Raw genomic sequence first — 18,236 nt, 5'->3', positions numbered from 1 at the left:
CTCTATCCTAGAAAGGACGTGTGTGTCTGACCGTCACCAGCTCTTCCCTCTCTCAGTCTCCAGTTGGTTTAAAGAACTACAGTATCTAAGTATCTAAGTCAACAATCAAGTTGTGTGTGTGTGTCAATTGAATTTTTGTTTCCGTTTTGACAATTTTCGTTAAGTGAGGAGTTGGGTCCCTTGATAGTGACTGATGTTAAGAATTCAACAGGGACAGATTTGCTTGACCCTCTTTTTCCTGGCTGCAAGCCAGCGCACCATAGATAGCATTTGTCAGGTTGTCAATCCCTCCGTCCCATTGTTGACCTGCATTTCTATGTTGCCACCACAAGAGGCAGTGGTCCCAGCACATCCCCAAATATACCACTATGACATCCCACACTTTCAAGTTCCTCGGTAGTGTAGCGGATAAAGTGCTCGACTCCCATGCAGAAGACCATGGGTTCAAGTCCCATTCAGAAGACCATGGGTTCAAGTCCCCCATGCAGAAGACCATGTGTTCAAGTCCCCCATGCAGAAGACCATGGGTTCAAGTCCCGGTTGAGCACTAGCCTGTTTGATTTTTTAACTTTAGCCACAACCTTTCTTTCTCTCCTCTCTGCCCCCTTTTTTCAGACGGACAGGAGAGATCCCATGGGAACAAAACTTTTTTTTAAGGAAATGTACAGTCTGTTTTGCAGATGAATTAACTGTGTCAAACTGATTGCAGTGACCAATTAAGTGACCAATTACAAGTCCCATTGATATACTAGACTTGTGTTTACTGTTATGTTTCTCTGTGTATGCAACTCTGTGTTTTGTTTTCGCCTCCTGTTCTCAGTCCCACTCCCAGATTCCTGAGTGGATCCAGTTATAATTAATATAATTCAAAGCATTTTAATAAATATGAGCATTGTGATTTGTCATTTGTGTTTGTCACTGGATATTATAGAAGCTATGTACAAATGTGGTTACCTGGTGGTGCTATGTAACATTTGAAATACTCCTGTTTTGAAATTATACCTACAGTATAGGTGTCTCAGTAATTACCCATTATATATTAGGCTATACTTTGCATGTATTTATCAGGTAAATGTTTAGTAATTGGGGGACTATAAAAGTAGGCTAAGGGTTACCCAAAAATTGTTCAGAGTAAGTTAATTTAGCAATAGAAATCCATAAGCCTAGGGCCAATGGGTTTAGGATATAGACAATAAACTACCAGTGGAATGGTGGTGGAGCAATAGCGGGAGCATTTCGGATTACTAGCGGACTGCTGTCGTTGACGCTAATAATCCGCCAGAGGTCCGCTTGCCATTCGATGCGCAAATGGCCAGGAACCCGCCAGCGGATTCCGCCGGAGGTCCACTAGCTTGTTCCATCGGGGACCCGCTGTAGGTCTGCTTTAGCCAATGACTGCTACCATTAATGTTATGGAAGCTGCTGCTAGTTGTTGTGAGACCATGAGCTAACTGGATATCCCACTCTTATTGTGCTGGATTAGCATTGGAAGCATTGGAACTGATGTGTCCAGGCGACAAGACCTATCTTAATTTATCAGACATTATTTCATGTCATTTCAATTCACAGCTATTTCAGTGCCATGGCTTGCTTCCGTCCTACCAGTCCTGAACAGAAACAAGCCAGCCACGCACATCAGCCAGGCTGGACCTGGCCTGGTTATTTTTGATGATTGTCTCAAGTATCAAAGCTCTGGAAGGCAGCCTACTTCCCCTTTACACAATGTGTCAACCTGTCAGGCCTGAATACAGGAACTAGCCCTATCTCCAAACTCTCTTGCCTTGCTAAAATGTTATGCTACTGTATAGGACATACAACATATATGAGACACCCGCTCTATCAAACAGTGGTGTCGGATCATTTGAGCCTTAAATCTTTCTGAATATTTGTCTTTGGCTACTGCCTCACGAGGCGCAATGAGAAACACGAACATGAACATGTCATGCACCCTGGTGACTGCTCTGCTGTTTGCAACATTTAAATAATGAGCTGTGAAACTAACAAAATTACTTTTTGAAAGATCGATGTATTGTGAAACACAGTGGAGTTCTTTCAAAAGTATTTATTGATTACGTTTGCAGTAATGTGAAGTAGCCTATACAAGCATGAACAGGCTTTGTATTAAATTCAACATCACACCCACTGTGTTAGACTTATACAGTATGTCCTCATATCCCAATGTAACAGCCATTATCATTAATCATTAATAATGCATTTTCATGTACCCCTTTACACTTGCACCTCAGACCCCCCCCCCCCCCCCCCCGACAGGTCCCGACAGGTACTGCACTAGTTTAAAAAAAAAAAAAGTTTAATATTTAATATTTACAGACATAACTTCAAACTGAAGAGAACGAGGACAAATATGACACATAAGGAGAGCATAATTCAATAGGTGAAGGGATGGCTCGTTCGCATTGTCCTATTTATGTATTTATGACAATGAACAGTTTAGTAGAAAGCAGAGACAAAATTGCTACAAATAAGGAGGGGAAGAAATCACAGTCGTATCCATTTCCCACAATATCCACCAAATCTGGCTTTTCTTTCTCTGTTCATGGGCGTAGAATTTAGGGGGGACGCTGGGGACATGTCCCCATCAATATTCAGAGACTACTGAATTGTCCCCAGAAATGATTTGGTTCTCTACTAGTCCCGCCTCCCTAGCCCAATATCTCTAATATGATTGGTTTGTGGTTTCTTGCTAACGCGTGAGAGGCTGGCTGTAGCATCTGGTTGAATTTGGTTGCGCGGCTACAAAGCTCAGAGCCTCCGTCAACACTACAGCTCTGTGCACACAAATACGGGAAAATCCTTGAGTCTCGTATTGATTCAGTATTGAAAGTGCATTTTATTTTGCAATACGGGACAATCCCATATTAACAGCTTTTACCATTGCAAAGGCGATGGCAAAGCCATGACGAGGCTCACCCACCCACCCACCACCTCTGTGGCCTAGTGGTAGAGTGTCCGCCCAGAGACTGGGAGGTTGTGGGTTCAATCCCCGGCCGGGTCATACCAAAGACTATAAAAATGGTACCCATTGCCTCCCTGCTTGGCACTCAGCATCAAGGGTTGGAATTGGGGGGTTAGATCACCAAATGATTCCGGAGTGCGGCACCGCTGCTGCTCACCGCTCCCCCAGGGGATGGGTTAAATGCGGAGAACAAATTTCACACATTCAGGTGACAATTCAATCAGTGGGACTTTAACCTTTAACCTTGAAATGCATAACGTTAGTACACAAACCAGACATGTAATGTTTAGGTAAGTTACAGTATTTTTTAACCCTATCAGTTGTTATCAATTTGTATGCAGCACGTGCACATGTGGGCCAAATGCATAATCATCAGTTCAGGAGGTTGAAAAACCAGCCATTAGGGTAATCAGATCTGACTGTAGCTTAAATGTATGCTTTTTTATTTTATATAGTGAAAAAAAAAAAATCGCCTCGCGCACTTAACGCGCTCGCATTTTATGTCCCCACCAAAGCTCAAATCAAATATACGCCCTTGTCTCTGTGAGAGTTTAGCGGAGGTTGTCCTGTCATCGTCGCCTGCTGTTGATGGTTCAACGGTTCATTCTGCGGAGTTTAGCAGGCAGATTATTGTCCAGCCGACACCCGGCCGAAGGGATCTGGACCTGGGTTGGGGCGGGGCCAGGAATGATCTTCAGGGCGGCGGGCGGTCTATGCTTCTGCAGGTCACGTGCCGAATGGATCAGGGCCTCCCCGGCGCCCCCCTCCGAGGCCATCAACTGGAGCTGGTCCTCCCCCTGGCCGGTGATCCTGAGAGGCAGGTTCCCCATGCTGGAGGCCTTCTCCCCCGGCCGGGGCCCGCCCGTCTTCGCCCCCCTCCGGAAGTGCTCCTCTTTCCCGGAGCTCATGCGCTGGAGCTTGCTGGGCAGCCTCCCCGCCTGGTCATCGCCGTGGCGGTCCACGCCGCAGTCCACCGAAAGCAGCCGCTCCTTTCGGCCGCCCCGGCCCCCGTTGCCCAGGGCGGGGGAGGCGGCGGCGGCGGCGTGCACGGCGGGGGTGCGGCCAGCCGAGGCGTCTGGGGCGGACTGCTCCTCGTGCTCTTTGACGCTGCAGGGGGGCGTGGGGACCTGGAAGGTGCTGTGGAACTGGGAGTAGTCCACGCGGAAGAAGCCCTCCTCCAGGGACATGACGGGCAGGAAGCGGTGGCCCCACAGCACCTCGTCCTCCGTGTAGGAGGTCCGCGCCTGACACGTCATCCCTGGGATGAGGGGGAACACAGAGGAGGAGAGAGAGGGATGAAGTGAGGTATGGATAGAGAGAGAGAGAGAGAGAGAGAGAGAGTGTTTGTGTTTGAGAGAGGGAGTATGTGTGTTTGTGTGGGAGACCAAGAAAGAGAGCTGGACACGTGTATAAAGCTAAATAGATATTTAAAAAGGATTGAGTTTCTAACAGATTCTACAGGGTGATCGCATATTCCTCGGCCATGAATGAATCTAAAGGGGTAAATAAATCTATAATTTGTCGTCGTAACCTGCGCTTTGAGTTATTGTATACTTGGGCCGAAACATTTTATAGAAAGCAGGGATATTGCACTTGTTTCGATTTATACACCGAGTGTCTTTGCTAAGACATTTTATGATCTGGTAACTAGATCTCTTGTAGACCTTACAGGCTTTAAGCGTATCATTGCCAAATCTCCCCCTGGGGGGATCAATAAAGTATCAATCTAATCTAATTGGTGTTTTTTAATACAGCAATGGATCACTCCACCGATAGATCTGGACAGAGTGAAAGCTTGGATCAGAGACTAACTTCAGAGGCCTTACGTGCACCGGTGTTGTGGACCTTTGGCGCATTATGAACCCCAGTGTTAGGGATTTCACCCACCTATCAGCAAGACGTCAACGTTTTTCACAAATTGACCTAATTTCTGCCTCTAAGGATATATTTCATAAAATTATGGAGGTGAACTTGTTGCCTATTACTCTCTCTGACCATAAAGTGATGGTTCAACTGACTTCATTGCATGCTGTGCTGTCACAGGCCTCTAGATAGCGCTTTAACACCACACTACCCCGCAATGAATCATTTCAGTCTCAGTTTACGGCTCAATGAAAAGACGTCCTTAACATGAATAAAGGCTCAGTCGACGACCCCAGGATACTCTGGGATGCTACAAAGGGTTTCATCAGAAACAATGCTACACTTTACGCGTCCACCCTTACTTCATACGCTGGAGTCGGAGTTTGCAGACTTGCTGACGATTCATTAGGTCATTTTGATGATCGTGTGGGACTGCAGCGTGAGACAGTTAAAAAAGAGATACATGCTATTCTCAAACGACGTGCAGAATTTTGAATTCAGAGAACAGAACAGAATTATTACTTTAATGGAGCCAGCCCAAGCCATTTACTTGCGTCAAGGTTAAGGCTTAGAGCCAACGAGCCTTTAGCAGACATCACTGCCACAGGCCCATAGCCAGCCTTGTGGAAGGGGGGGTTCGTTTTTATTTTGATTTTTAAGTGGACCTTATCGCAGTTTTTAATTTGATTGTCGGGCGAGTTGTTGACGAGGGGGGTGACAGATCTTTTTTCTTTAATTCTTTTCTGGACCTTTGGTCCTGAATTCTGGACCTTTGGTCGTGAGGGGGGGTTCGTTCGACCCCCGCGATCCCCCCCTGGCGACGGGCCTATGCCATTAGCTCAAGTGATCAAGTTGTATTCTTTCTTGCTGACCTACATAGTAGGGATGGGCACGAGTACTCGAGTACTCGTTGTTGATGTCAGTACTCGAGTAACCATGGCGAGTAATTGTTTCACTTTGAAATAAAAAAGCTTAGTTATTCATGCACCTGCGCACTGTGCTTTTGGCTATCTGCGTGAGGCTACTCACATCAGTCGCAACATGTCTGCTGCTCGTAAAAGTACAGTCTGGAAATACTTTGATAAAGAAGGGGAAAACTGTGCAGTGAAAAATCTGCAATGTGAAACTTGCTTATCATAAGCAAACCAGCTCAATGCTCAACCACATGCGGTTAAAGCACAACGAAACAATGAATTAGACGACTGGACAACAACCCCGAATCACATCATTTGCTAGCCCGGCTAGCTCACGACGATGCGACGCCAAACGAACGGAAAAGATAAGTTGAAGAACACAGTATGTCCGCTGTGACGTTTGTTCTTTAATAAATGCAATTGGATTGAATGGCTTAAATTGTTGGTTGTTTATTCATATGCAAATTCGCTATAACGAAATACGTCGGGATAATTTCTAAAGAGTCGTGCACGTTTACTTAATCGGGCACATCGCCTACTGTAGGCCTACATCGATGGCCACGGACCTCCCGGATTTATTTTTACGGTAGGCTACAGAACAGCGAGTACTCGAGTATTACAATAACTGAAAATGCCCATCCCTACTACATAGGTCAGAGGTTGTTTATGACAAAAGTGCATGTGATGACCTTCTGGGCAACATTAATTTGCCCAGGGGAAATTAATTTCAGGGGAAGATTCACTCCTACTTAAGAAAGATAAAGACCAGACGGAATATGCAAATTATAGGCCTCTGTCTCTCCTTAACGCTGATATCAAAATCTTTGCAAAAACTCTTGCGCTCCGATTCCAACCTTTCATGCACAGACTTGTGCATTGTGACCAGACTGGCTTTGTCAGATCTAGACTAGCTTGAGATAATGTCAGGAGGTTGCTGTATATAATTAATGTACTTCTGGCTTTCCCCCTCCTGCAGCGGTGCTCTCACTAGACGCTGTGAAGGCGTTTGACCGCCTGGAGTGGCAGTACCTCTGGTCAGTATTGGAGGCTATGGGCCTAGGGTCCACCTTCCTTTACATGGTTAGGGTGTTGTATGCCAATCCGACTGCAATGGTATTTACGGGCAGGATTTGCTCCTCTAATTTCATGTAGCCAGGGGTGCCAGGCAGGGCTGCCCACTAAGTCCACTTCTCTTTGTATTGTCTCTGGAACTTCTGGCCCATACAATACGCCAGGGTAATTCTATCACAGCCATCACCATATTCGGGACCCAACTTCACATGTCTTTATTTAAGCAATAAACCACAAGAGGCCGTGTGTTATAGTGATTTTATACAACGGTATACTGTAGATCTGGTCCATTGTCTCTATTGGTCAGTTTGCATTCCAGCCATGGTGATAACCACGATGGCCCCACGCTAAAATGGAATGTTCGCACATCTTTTAATATCAATCCACCTCTTATTAGTAGCCGTGGCAGTGTCCAGATCAATGTTTACAAAGATGTGCTGTAGTATTGTCGTTGCCTGGCAACGTTCCCTTTTTCAGCGGAAGTATCCGCAAATGATTAACAAATAGTTCCATTAAAAATACATTTTAAAGTTTGTATTGTCTTTCTTTTTGAAATATTGACGGATAAATGTGGCAACCGTTGTGTAAAAGCTCCGCTGCGCGTCGTGCCTAACCACTCCCGCTAGCTGTGGCGATATCCGTGACATCCCACTGCTTCTCGTTCCATAATACTTTATTATAACAGCTAGGGGGCGTTGTTAGAACCTAAAACTAAAACCCCCCTAGATGTTATAAAATCACTATAACACACAGCCTTGAGTGGTTTATTGCTTTTATACAACGGTTACTACAGCTATTAGTGTAAAATTAACACACAGCAATGTAAAATATTAACATTTATTCAAAACGAAGCATCATTCCCTCAACTCCGCCGAGCAAAATAGTTACCATGCAAAATAGTTACCAAGGGTTGCCAAGCAACAGATGCATTGGATGGAATGTTCAGTTGTTTTGAAAAAACACAATAATAGGCCTACAATGCATTGGATCAAATGGGAGGCGCATTAATACTGAAAATGGAATGATATGCGGTCCCAGGTGTGTGTTATAAAGTATTATACAACGGTTAGTTCTGGTTCTTGATTCTGATTGACTGGAAGCCGTGTTAAAATACTTTGTAACACACACCTGGGACCGCATATCATTCTATTAATCAGTATTAATGCGCCTCCCATTTGATCCAATGCATTGTAGTTGTTGTTGTTGCTTGGCAACCCTTTTGTTAGGGGAACTATTTTGCTCGGCGGAATTGAGGGAATGATGCTTCGTTTTGAATAAATGTTAATAGTTTACATTGCTGTGTGTTTATTTTACACTAATAGCTGTAGTAACCGTTGTATACGAGGCCATTGATAAAATCAAGCGGTAGGCTATGCTTTGCGTAGCAACCACTCGCAGCAACCTCGCCTTTTTCGTATCCTATTACAAAAACGTACTCATCAGTTCGACTCCAACACTTCCCCTACCAGCAAAAACGAGTGCTCTGAAGAACTGTTTTAATAACTGAACCATGGCTGGAAATATTCAAATAAACGTGAACCACCCGAATTATGCCTTATGGTTTATGCGAACAAGGGCAACCCAAATAGGCGAGATAGCCTATGTTGCATGGCAACCATTTAATTCAGAACTATAGCCTATCGCGGAAGATTTTGTAAATACTAAAATGATAAGAATGATCAGTAAATAAATGATTGAATGTTACTACTGAGTGTTTTTTGTGAATATATATATGTAGTAACCGTTGTAGAAAAGCAATTGACCACTCGAGACAGTGGGTTACAGGGGATTTTACCACAGCTACGGGGGTTTTAGGCCCTCCGCTATCGTGTCGGGCCTAACAACGCCCCGTGGCTGTGGTAAAATCCCCTGTAACCCACTGCCTCTCGTGGTCAATTGCTTAATTTTAACACGGCTTCCAGCCAATCAGAATCAAGAACCAGAACTAACCGTTGTATAAATGCGGATGACGTCCTGGTCTATGCTGATAATGTGCAGCACTCAATCCCTGTCATATTGTCTGTCTTTGAAAAATTTGGTAACGTATCGGGCTATAAGATAAATTGGGCAAAGTCTGCTCTCCTACCCCTGAACGAACCCATGAGATGTTTGACATTGCCTTATTTGACTCCAGTGGTCAATCGTTTTAAATATTTGGGTGTTTTTCATCACTGCTGACCACTGCTAAGACCAACTTTGAAGAATCCCTGTCTAAAGTCACCTGTGGTCTGCGCTGCCACACTCTCGTAGATCTCGGATCTTTTATTAAAATGAAACTGCTTCCCTGAATCAGTTTTATCAGCTCAATGATGCCCCTCCCACCTCCACCTTGTTTTGGGGATAGACTGCAGTCAGCGATTACAACATTTTTGGGGAGAGGAAAATGTCCTTGTCTCAAATTATCTTTAATGCAGAGGAACAGATTGGCTAGGGGGCTTTCCCTCCCAAATGTTAAGTTATATTACTGGGCCTTCACCCCCCGTCCTCTGGCTGTTTGGTAATTGAGTTGAGGTTCTAGAGGAGAACTTAATGAAGTGTTGTTCTCCAACTCAACTGTAAACCAGTGCTGTTCCCCAGTTATATCTCAGCTGATTGTGGTTTGGAGGGCAGCACCACATGTTTGTGGTGTCTCATCTACCTGGAATCTGTGCTCTCCTATCTTCAATAATGATGGGTTGTTGATTGGCAAGAGGCCTATTCAATTTAGTCAATGTAATCATTGATTTGACAGGGGGATTCACAAATTAAAGCATAGTGTGTTATGTATATATGATATTATGTGGGGTTGGGGCACAAGGGGACTGGTCACCAAAGTCTATGGTTACATACTGTATTTGATTTTGGCTGCTTGGCAGTTTGGGCCACGGTAGGGCAGTCATCTAGGTGCCCTGACCATCAAACAAATTAATTTCAATTTAAATCACAGGAAATATATGACGCAAAGGTTATATTGTATTATGAAGGTCAAGGTTGATCCAAAATGCACACTTTGCCCTGAGTGAGCGATTGACACCTTTTACCACATAATCTGTGAATGTCCGGGGGAGGCTCGGTTCTGGGAGCTGGTAGCAGACAAGCTTTCTGCTTTCCGCTGCGCTGCAGGCGACTGTAGCCCTGAACCCGTCCGTGCTAAATTTGTAGCCTTTCATTAAATGATCTCTCTCAACTTCACTTACAACAATCTCAAGAGCGTGTGTTTTTATCCGGGCTTACGGCTGCCAAGAAGATGGTGGCAACCAGATGGAGACCGCCACACACACTAGCTCTGCGACAGTACTTACCTTTCTAGACGTGGTGTATAGACGCTGTCTACGGCATGCATTCATGGGGCAAAAGAATGAACCATTAGGCTTTGGACCCAAGTGGTGGAGGATCGTAAGATCTTTTGAACTGAATGCAATGGATCTATGCTCTAATGTATGTACTTATGGTCCTGGGTGTGGGCCAAGTGGGTGGGTTTTTTGTTTTTCTTATTCTGCTTTGTTTGTTTTTGTTTGTTTGTTTGTTTTTGTTAGTCTAGTTATATGCTGACATTTGTCAGCATACTGTTGTGTGAATTTAAGAGTTCAGGCACCAGCAGATGTTTTTGATGCTAAGTGTTTAGCTTTTCATTTAGGGATTTTTTGATTGAAGTTGTTTTTATATTTACATTTGGTTGCTGAAGACAAGCTTTCTTTGTATGTTGGCGTATGTGTGTGTGTGTGTGTGACTGTATGGGTGTGACCAGGGGTATAGTGGTAAAAAAGAGGTGGGTAAACTATGAATTCTGTTATCAAGGTGTTGGGGGGGGGGGGGGGGGGGTTGCACAGGGCACCATAAAAGCTATATATCATCAGAAAAATATATGGATGACATCTCTCTGTTTGTCCTCTCTCTGTCCCTCCTCTCTCTGTCTCTCCTCCTCTCTGTGTTCCTCCTCTCTCTCCTTATCCTCTCTCTGTCTCTCCTCTTCTCTGTGTTCCTCCTCTCTCTCCTTGTCCTCTCTCTGTCTCTCCTCTTCTCTGTGTTCCTCCTCTCCCTCCTTGTCCTCTCTCTGTCTCTCCTCTTCTCTGTGTTCCTCCTCTCTCTCCTTGTCCTCTCTCTGTCTCTCCTCTTCTCTGTGTTCCTCTTCTCTCTCCTTGTCATCTGTCTCTCCTCTCTCTCCTTGTCCTCTCTCTGTCTCTCCTCTTCTCTCTGTTCCTCCCCTCTCTCCTTGTCATCTGTCTCTCCTCTCTCTGTTTGTCCTCTCTTTCTTCTCTATCATTTTTTCTCTCTCCTTGTCCTCTCTCTGTCCCTCCTCTCTTTTTCTCTTCCCTCTGTTCCTCCTCAGTCTTAATATTGTCATATACAATTTGACTGCATGTCTGCAGTTTCCCCTTTTTTATTGTTGTAGAAAATGAATACACATTTGATCAAAAAACAAGGATTGAGAGAGATTATGCTGTCAAATATTTCAGGTAAAATGTGTTTTGCTCTTTTGGAAACAAAAACAATGGAGGGATGACGACAAAAAAAATGAAGCAGGGAAAACAAAGGTGAAAGAAAAAGTCTTCTTACCTGTAGTCTCCACAATGCCCTCCAGGATGACCACGATCTCAAACTGCTCGTTTATGAGGGAGCGCTGGGACAGGTTGAAGAACGGGCTCCTGGAGTTGATCTCGTGGCAGATGGTAAGGGGGGACACGAGGAACAGCTGGTCTGCCCCCGTCCCAAAACCAACATCCAGCTCGCATTGGTCCAGAGGTAAGAACTCTCCCTCTGGGGTCTGACGAGACTGGGAACACAAGATTAACCAACATGAGAGAATGAGTCTGCTACTGATTCTCATTACCAAAGTGTACCGATGTGACAGGCAGTTGTGCATGATAATATAAGGCTTATATTACAAAGAGCACCTTTAATAGTGATCTATATTACATATAGCACCTTTAATAGTGGAATGGATCAGATGAAGACTTCCTGAATTATTTTGGGCAAGACACTGAACCCCAAATTGTTCCCAATGAGCAGGCTCGCGCCTTGCATGGCAGCTGCTGCCATTGGTGTTTGAATGTGTGTGTGTGTGAATGTTTGAATGAGAGGCCATTGTAAAGCGCTTTGGATAAAAGTGCTATTTAAGTACATCCATGTACCATCCATTGGAGTTGGGGGATACACTATTACTACTAAGTACTTTCATTTGATAATCAAGAAAGGGGATAAGTCCTTCATGTCAATATATTGTATTGTACTGTATTACTGTATCCTTCCCATACTAAACTCAGTAATAGCATGCTTCACTAATAAAAGTCTTTAGACTAGGCTGCTAGCAGGATCACAGATGGTGACTGTCATTCTTATTCATAGTGGCATCGACGGGGACACAAGGGTGTGACATTTCACAGGAAGGAATCTGATTACATGGTTCCCTCCTCGACTTGGCAGGGAAAGGCTGTTTTCTTTTTGGTGTCAACGTTGTTTGGTTTGCCTAAATAAGAAGACACCGATGCTGCATACATCTACCCGAAGCTGGATGGGAGGGGTAGAGAAAGTACCATGTTTATGCAATATGTTCCTGTCATGTTTCTTTAGTAATCTTGAAACCTGAGAAACATGAAAAATTCTGAAATAAAAAAAATGAAAATGCGTAAAAGAAGGTTTGATGAAGGCAGAAAGAGAAGGGAGTGGAAACAATAAGCAGGGTCAATAGTAAGAGAGAATACCAGGACAAGCAGCTGAGAAAATCAAGCATGAATTCACAATTGCTGCAACCACATACGAGCTATAGAGTAGGCTACAAGCATTTTCCACCTGGCCGAATCTTCTCTTTTGTCTAATTAGTGGATTAGTAAGAGTTGTGGTGCCACAATGCTTTTGTGGACAGTAGAATTGCACTTTTGTGGACCTACCAACCAACTGACTGGCCGACAGTAACCTACAGAGCTGCTGGTTGCAGCTAAAAAGTTTTGTGAGTAAAAGAGAGAGCAAGTTCTGAAAGACATGAAGAAAGATACACAATCACTCTCTTCTTAACCTTCTTCAAAGGTAGCCATATTGAAAAAGCCAACTTGTGAGACAGGAGAAGTTTCTCTGGAGTGGCCTTGTAAGAGATAAGAGAGAAATCTGGGAAGCAGTGGAGATCTCCTCGCTGGGTTTCCCAGGATAGATTTAACACCCCCTCTTCCCACCCATAGCTTTCAAATATCCATCACCTTTTTTTGGGGCCCATTAAGTTAAAGCTGCAGTGCGTAACTTATGTGCTACAAGCAAGCTGCGGGCTACAGTAGCAGCAAGGGAAAAATCTATCTGCCAGGGTAAAATCAGACACCAAATAATTTACATAATAATTTGTATAATAATTAGTGTAGCAGAGCCAAGCATTGTTCTACAAAGACAATCAATCACTTATGCCTCATAGGAATACTGCATTATGGAAATGTTTCAAAGTCTTAGGGAAATCTTACATACTGCAGCTTTAACTGAGAAACACAGTTAACGTGATCTGAAAGCTAAAGTACCTTCCCCAGATTATTTGACATGAACCTAGAATTCTCTTCCTTCTTATTCTCGGGGCAAGGAAAACAACTTCCTCCAACCGCAATATGGTTAATTTAAAACTACAGTCAGTAGCGTTCTTTATTCACCTAATTCTAAATCAAAGCAGCATCCACACAGAAGCCACATCACAGCCTGGCCCAGAAGCTCAGTTGCAGGGGCGTGGACTGTCTGCCACTGATAGAAATCATAAACAGTCTGAATATATGTGACGTTATTAATATCTTTAATAGTACCCCTGCTGTCTAAGGAATATTAATGTTCTTTACCGGAGGAACACTTACAGTGTCGCTGCCTCATTTAGCCGTCCACCTGGCCAGGTGGGGGGCATCCTTTTGTCAATGACAGCGTGTATGTAGATACATACTGTATCTATCTATCTATTGTAGAAGATTTTTAACTGATCTAGTCAAAAAGGATTTGCCAAGATTCGCTCAAACAGGTTAAGTCTGGTTTATTGAGAAAACATACGAGTGCAAGGACTTCAGGACAACGCACGTGAGTGGTTTATCCAAGTGAAGTGCCCCAGTCTGGTCTTGCGCGGCCTTATATTCAAGCAATACACAGGTATGGCGCTTCGAAGATGTGATTGACTAACCCATTGTACACGTCATATTAAATGGCAGGCGTCATCAACAGTGGTCGAGAATACAGACACGTGACATGAGAAAAGGCGGTAATTCTTGCAGGGAAAATGGGACAAAGGATGGTTATTCTGGAGTAGACAACGTCTAGGTGTGTTGACCTCCTGGAGGTCATCCTGTCATGAATTAGATTAGCACAGCTATGTGAAAGGTTGAGGGAGATGATGAGACTACAATTTCTATGACACTATCTATCTATCTATCTATCTATCTACTGTACGTGCACTGAATCTCAAATGTAGCTCACATTTATCTCTAGAGGCTAACCTGGACAGATAAAGTGAGCGGATCATATTCTCCCTCAGCGGAGATGGACAATGTTGACCAACCATCTCTGGCATCCTCCCTGTTTACGAGCACAGCGCCGCCCGCCTCTCTTCCTGGACGCCCACCTGGATCTGCCCTCTCTGTGTGAACCGTCCAGCAGGTCCGCATGAATTATACACTCACCTACACAGATAGTGTGTGTGTCTCAGTCATATCGGTGTGTGTGTGTGTGTATGTCTCAGTCATATTGGTGTGTGTGTGTGTGTGTGCACGTGTCTCAGTCATATCGGTGTGTGTGTGTGTGTGTGTGTGCGCGCGTCTCAGTCATATCGGTGTGTGTGTGTGTGTGTGTGTGTGTGTGTGTGTGTGTGTGTGTGTGTGTGTGTGTGCGTGCGTGTGTGTGCATGTCTCAGTCATATTGGTGTGTCACCATGTTGGCTGGTGTAACAACATGAGGTCATTCTCCACAGTACCATTAGTGCTAATACCACTCCTCCCATCACCGTCTCCCTCCCTCCCTCCCTCCCTCCCTCCCCTCCTCCCTTCCTCCCAGCCCTGGTGCCGGACCCTGGCAGACGTGGCCGGTTGCGGGGGGTAGAGTCGCTGAGGCAGAGCCAGCCTGTCAGCCCGACTTCCTCCCATCACTCTCTGCAATGCGCTCGCCCCGCTGAAGAGAGAGAGAGTCCTGTCAACAGTGTCAACTCTCCAAGCTGTCAATCTCTCTCTCACTCTCTCTCACTCTCTTTTGTCCTTTATTTTTCACTCTCTCTTCATTAGTCATATTTCCCTTTCATCTTTTCATCTGTGTAATTCTCTTCGCATTTTTTAAATCATAATCGCTCCTGAATAAGACGCATATTTCATCGACTCACATTGATGTACAAAACAAAGCTATTTAGCTGATGATAAGTAAAAAATATAATGGATGTAACTGATGACAAGTCAAAAAAAAGTATCAAATGAATGTGTTGAGCCAGCAGTGTTGTGGTTGCAGTGGAAAGGCAATAAATTATCCAGCTAATTCAAGCCATTTATGTGCTCATATACACAGAATGCAATAAGAGATAACATAGGCCAATGCCAAGGTTTACACCATAGTGTAATTTACAAAATAGTGTAGTGTAAGATATAGCATAGCATAGCTTCTACTGAACCACATACAATAACAAGTACATGGAATTGGCTTAACCATTAAACCCCTTTTCATGAGAGTAGGCTGAGCGGGGAACTGACACATTATTCCTGAGCTTCTCCTCTCTTACACTGCAGTGAACATTGTACTAGTTTCCACAGCTTTGTCATCATAGCAGCAGCATGCCTACTTTCTCCTGTCGGTTGTTCTGGCAACCAGCATGACTGTGACCTTGAGGTATACTGTACTATCTCCTGAATACTCCCACCTTCACCAGAGTACAGTAGGCTACCTAGCACAGCCATATAATAGGCTACTAAAACACTGCAGGTGTTTAAACAGGGTTAATTTTGGTCAGTGCCGGTATCCACAGTGTGTCTCTTGCGAATTGGTAGCATATTGATAATTTTCTTAGACAAGTAATAGGCCATATGGACTGGAAGTATAGGTAAAAGTGACAAACTTGACAACATTAACTGACATTGCACAGTATACAATAAAAAATTGGTAGCAGCATAATTAGCATCTCTAACTTTCAGCTTTGAACAATTCCTGTCATCAGTGTAGCCTACAGTCCGACAGAGGTGATCGGTGGATACAGCGCACACGCATAGGCCTTCTTTCTCTTTGTGGTTGAGTTAAAGCATCTTCTGCGGGTTTTGTAACTTTATTTTTGCTGGAGTGAGTTGTTTTCTGCTAAATTTGACAACACTTTCAGTAATGATGTCACCCCCTAAAGAAACCGTGCTATCTTCATTGCATTAAATCAGAGCACAATGAGTTCAGTTGAACCTCAAATCGATGAGTGGTTTCTCCTGACGACAGTCCCGTATGGGACCATCCATCTAGTCAGTGACTAAGGGGCTTGACGTGAGATACACAGGTCATTGAACACTGCTGACCAGAGAATAGTGGAGTTAACTTATAGTGCTGACCGCCACTGTATCTGTTGTCTGTCTCAGCAAACTGGTGACAGAAATTACAGTATAGGGAGTGTGATCGAATGTGTGTGTGTAAGAGAGAGAGAGAAGGGGAGGGGGGTAGAGAGAGATACCCTTTATTGTGCAAGTGTGGTGCTATCTAGCCTATTAGGGATGGGGCATATCATCTTTTCTTCAGCACGCATCCTGTAGCCTATGGCTACTACTTACTAATGTCTACTGATTAAATCACATAGGCCTAGTACATTGTGCCCCGCATTAGGCGGTATGCAGTTGTCTGCAATTTATAGCTTACCCTCGACATATTGATTAAATAGTGTAAAACGAGGGGAAAATACTTCCAACTGCCTCAACATTTTACCTTGATGAGTTTGCATCTGATCTGGGCCGATACCATGTGGCTGTTCCTCAAGTTCCCCACTCGGAACATTAGGCACAACTTCCCGTCCCGCTGCGAGATGACTGCATCCTGGCTGAACATGAGCGTCTCTGCGCGTTTCTTCGGCTGGGACATCTTAATAAACATGCAGCCAATAAGAAACGCATCCACGATAGACCCGAGCAGCGATTGAAAGAGAAAAAGAATAATGCCTTCTGGACACTTTTCCGTGATGTAGCGGTACCCATACCCGATAGTTGCCTCCGTTTCAATGAAGAACAAAAACGCGGAGGGAAAGTTGTAAACGTTTGCGACGCAAGGGGTGTAGGACGAGTCGTGGCCGTGGTTGTTTATGTCACCACGGATATATGCGATTATCCACCACATAGAGGCCATAACCAACCATGCGACCGTGTAGGTTAAAATAAATATTAATAGATTCCATCGCCACTTTAGGTCAACCAGCGTGGTGAAAAGGTCGGAAATGTATCTGCTGGTTTCCCCGCCAAGGTTACCATGCTGGACGTTGCAGCGGCCGTTCTTCTCCACAAACCGCTGGCGTTTTCTCCTCACAGGCGCTGAGAAAGTCATGCCCCGGCTGGTGTTCACCACCTGATAGTCATCGCCAAATTTCCTGCGTATCGTAGACATACTGGGCAATTGCGCCTAACCAAATAGTCCTTTACGCAAGGTTGACACCGCTAAAACGGATGCAATTACTTTTGCATGCACTCCATACGATGTTTCCAGATCTTGAAAGTGAGAAACGATAAGTAGCGATCGATCCGTGAACTAGGTACAGTCCCAAATGACGCACACAGTTGGACCATTCATGCCACCTTGGTTAACTTTTGGTGCCGAGCTTTCATGGTCTTCCACCTAAAAAAGCCCACTCTTTACATTGTGGATCTGCCGAGATCCAATGCGTTACAGACCAGAAAAATATCCTTTTTTATTTCCCGTGCACAGCAGAAGCGTACAGAGCTCGCAATACGGGTTCTGGCTGAGCACCCGTTCAAATAGCCTATAGTCAGATGAAAGACTTGAGCAAAACTGCGGCACTGGATGGCAGATAGCCTACCTCAAGAGGAGGGCTAGGGAGTTCGCTTCTTATTCTATCCAATCAGGCAAGCTATGGGGTAGAGTAAGTTAATGAGATTACATAGCCTAGTAGATTGCAGTAGCAGGCATGTGTGCTCCAATAACTCTGTGTGCGGGGAATGCAAGAGATATTTTATAGTCTAACTGGTTTCCTTTTCACTTTTAGCTTAGCAACTGCAAAAAAAGATATTTGCATTAAATATAGGCCTAGCCTATAATGCAGAGACCAATCTGAGCAAATGAATGTGATCAAATGTTTATTTCTAAGGACAAGTTATTTAATAGGCCTAGTTATTTAGTTCCCTCTAGTGACGCCGCTGTAGAAGTACACCAAAACTTTCTGACAATTAAGTTTGAGGCCGGATGCAATAGAGAATCAATCAACTGCACAGCCTGCTCAACAGTTCAGATATTTAATTCTGTATTTATAGCCT

General features: G+C 44.3%; 1 protein-coding gene across 1 annotated transcript; it reads right to left on the bottom strand.

Annotated features, from left to right (window-relative positions):
• Positions 1-3,570: 3,570 nt before the first annotated feature.
• LOC311323728 (G protein-activated inward rectifier potassium channel 1-like) lies at positions 3,571-17,352 on the bottom strand (the record flags this gene model as incomplete). Its single annotated transcript, XM_084456026.1, has 3 exons — positions 3,571-4,235; positions 11,362-11,578; positions 16,684-17,352. The coding sequence occupies 3 exons, from the start codon at positions 17,350-17,352 to the stop codon at positions 3,571-3,573; spliced, it is 1,551 nt and encodes a 516-aa protein (XP_084312152.1).
• Positions 17,353-18,236: the final 884 nt, after the last annotated feature.

Source organism: Borostomias antarcticus, assembly GCF_949987555.1.
Source record: "Borostomias antarcticus genome assembly, chromosome: 22".
NCBI lineage: Eukaryota > Metazoa > Chordata > Actinopteri > Stomiiformes > Stomiidae > Borostomias > Borostomias antarcticus.
The sequence above is the reverse complement of the archived record's forward strand: the minus strand, read 5'-3'. Positions and strand labels throughout refer to the sequence as shown.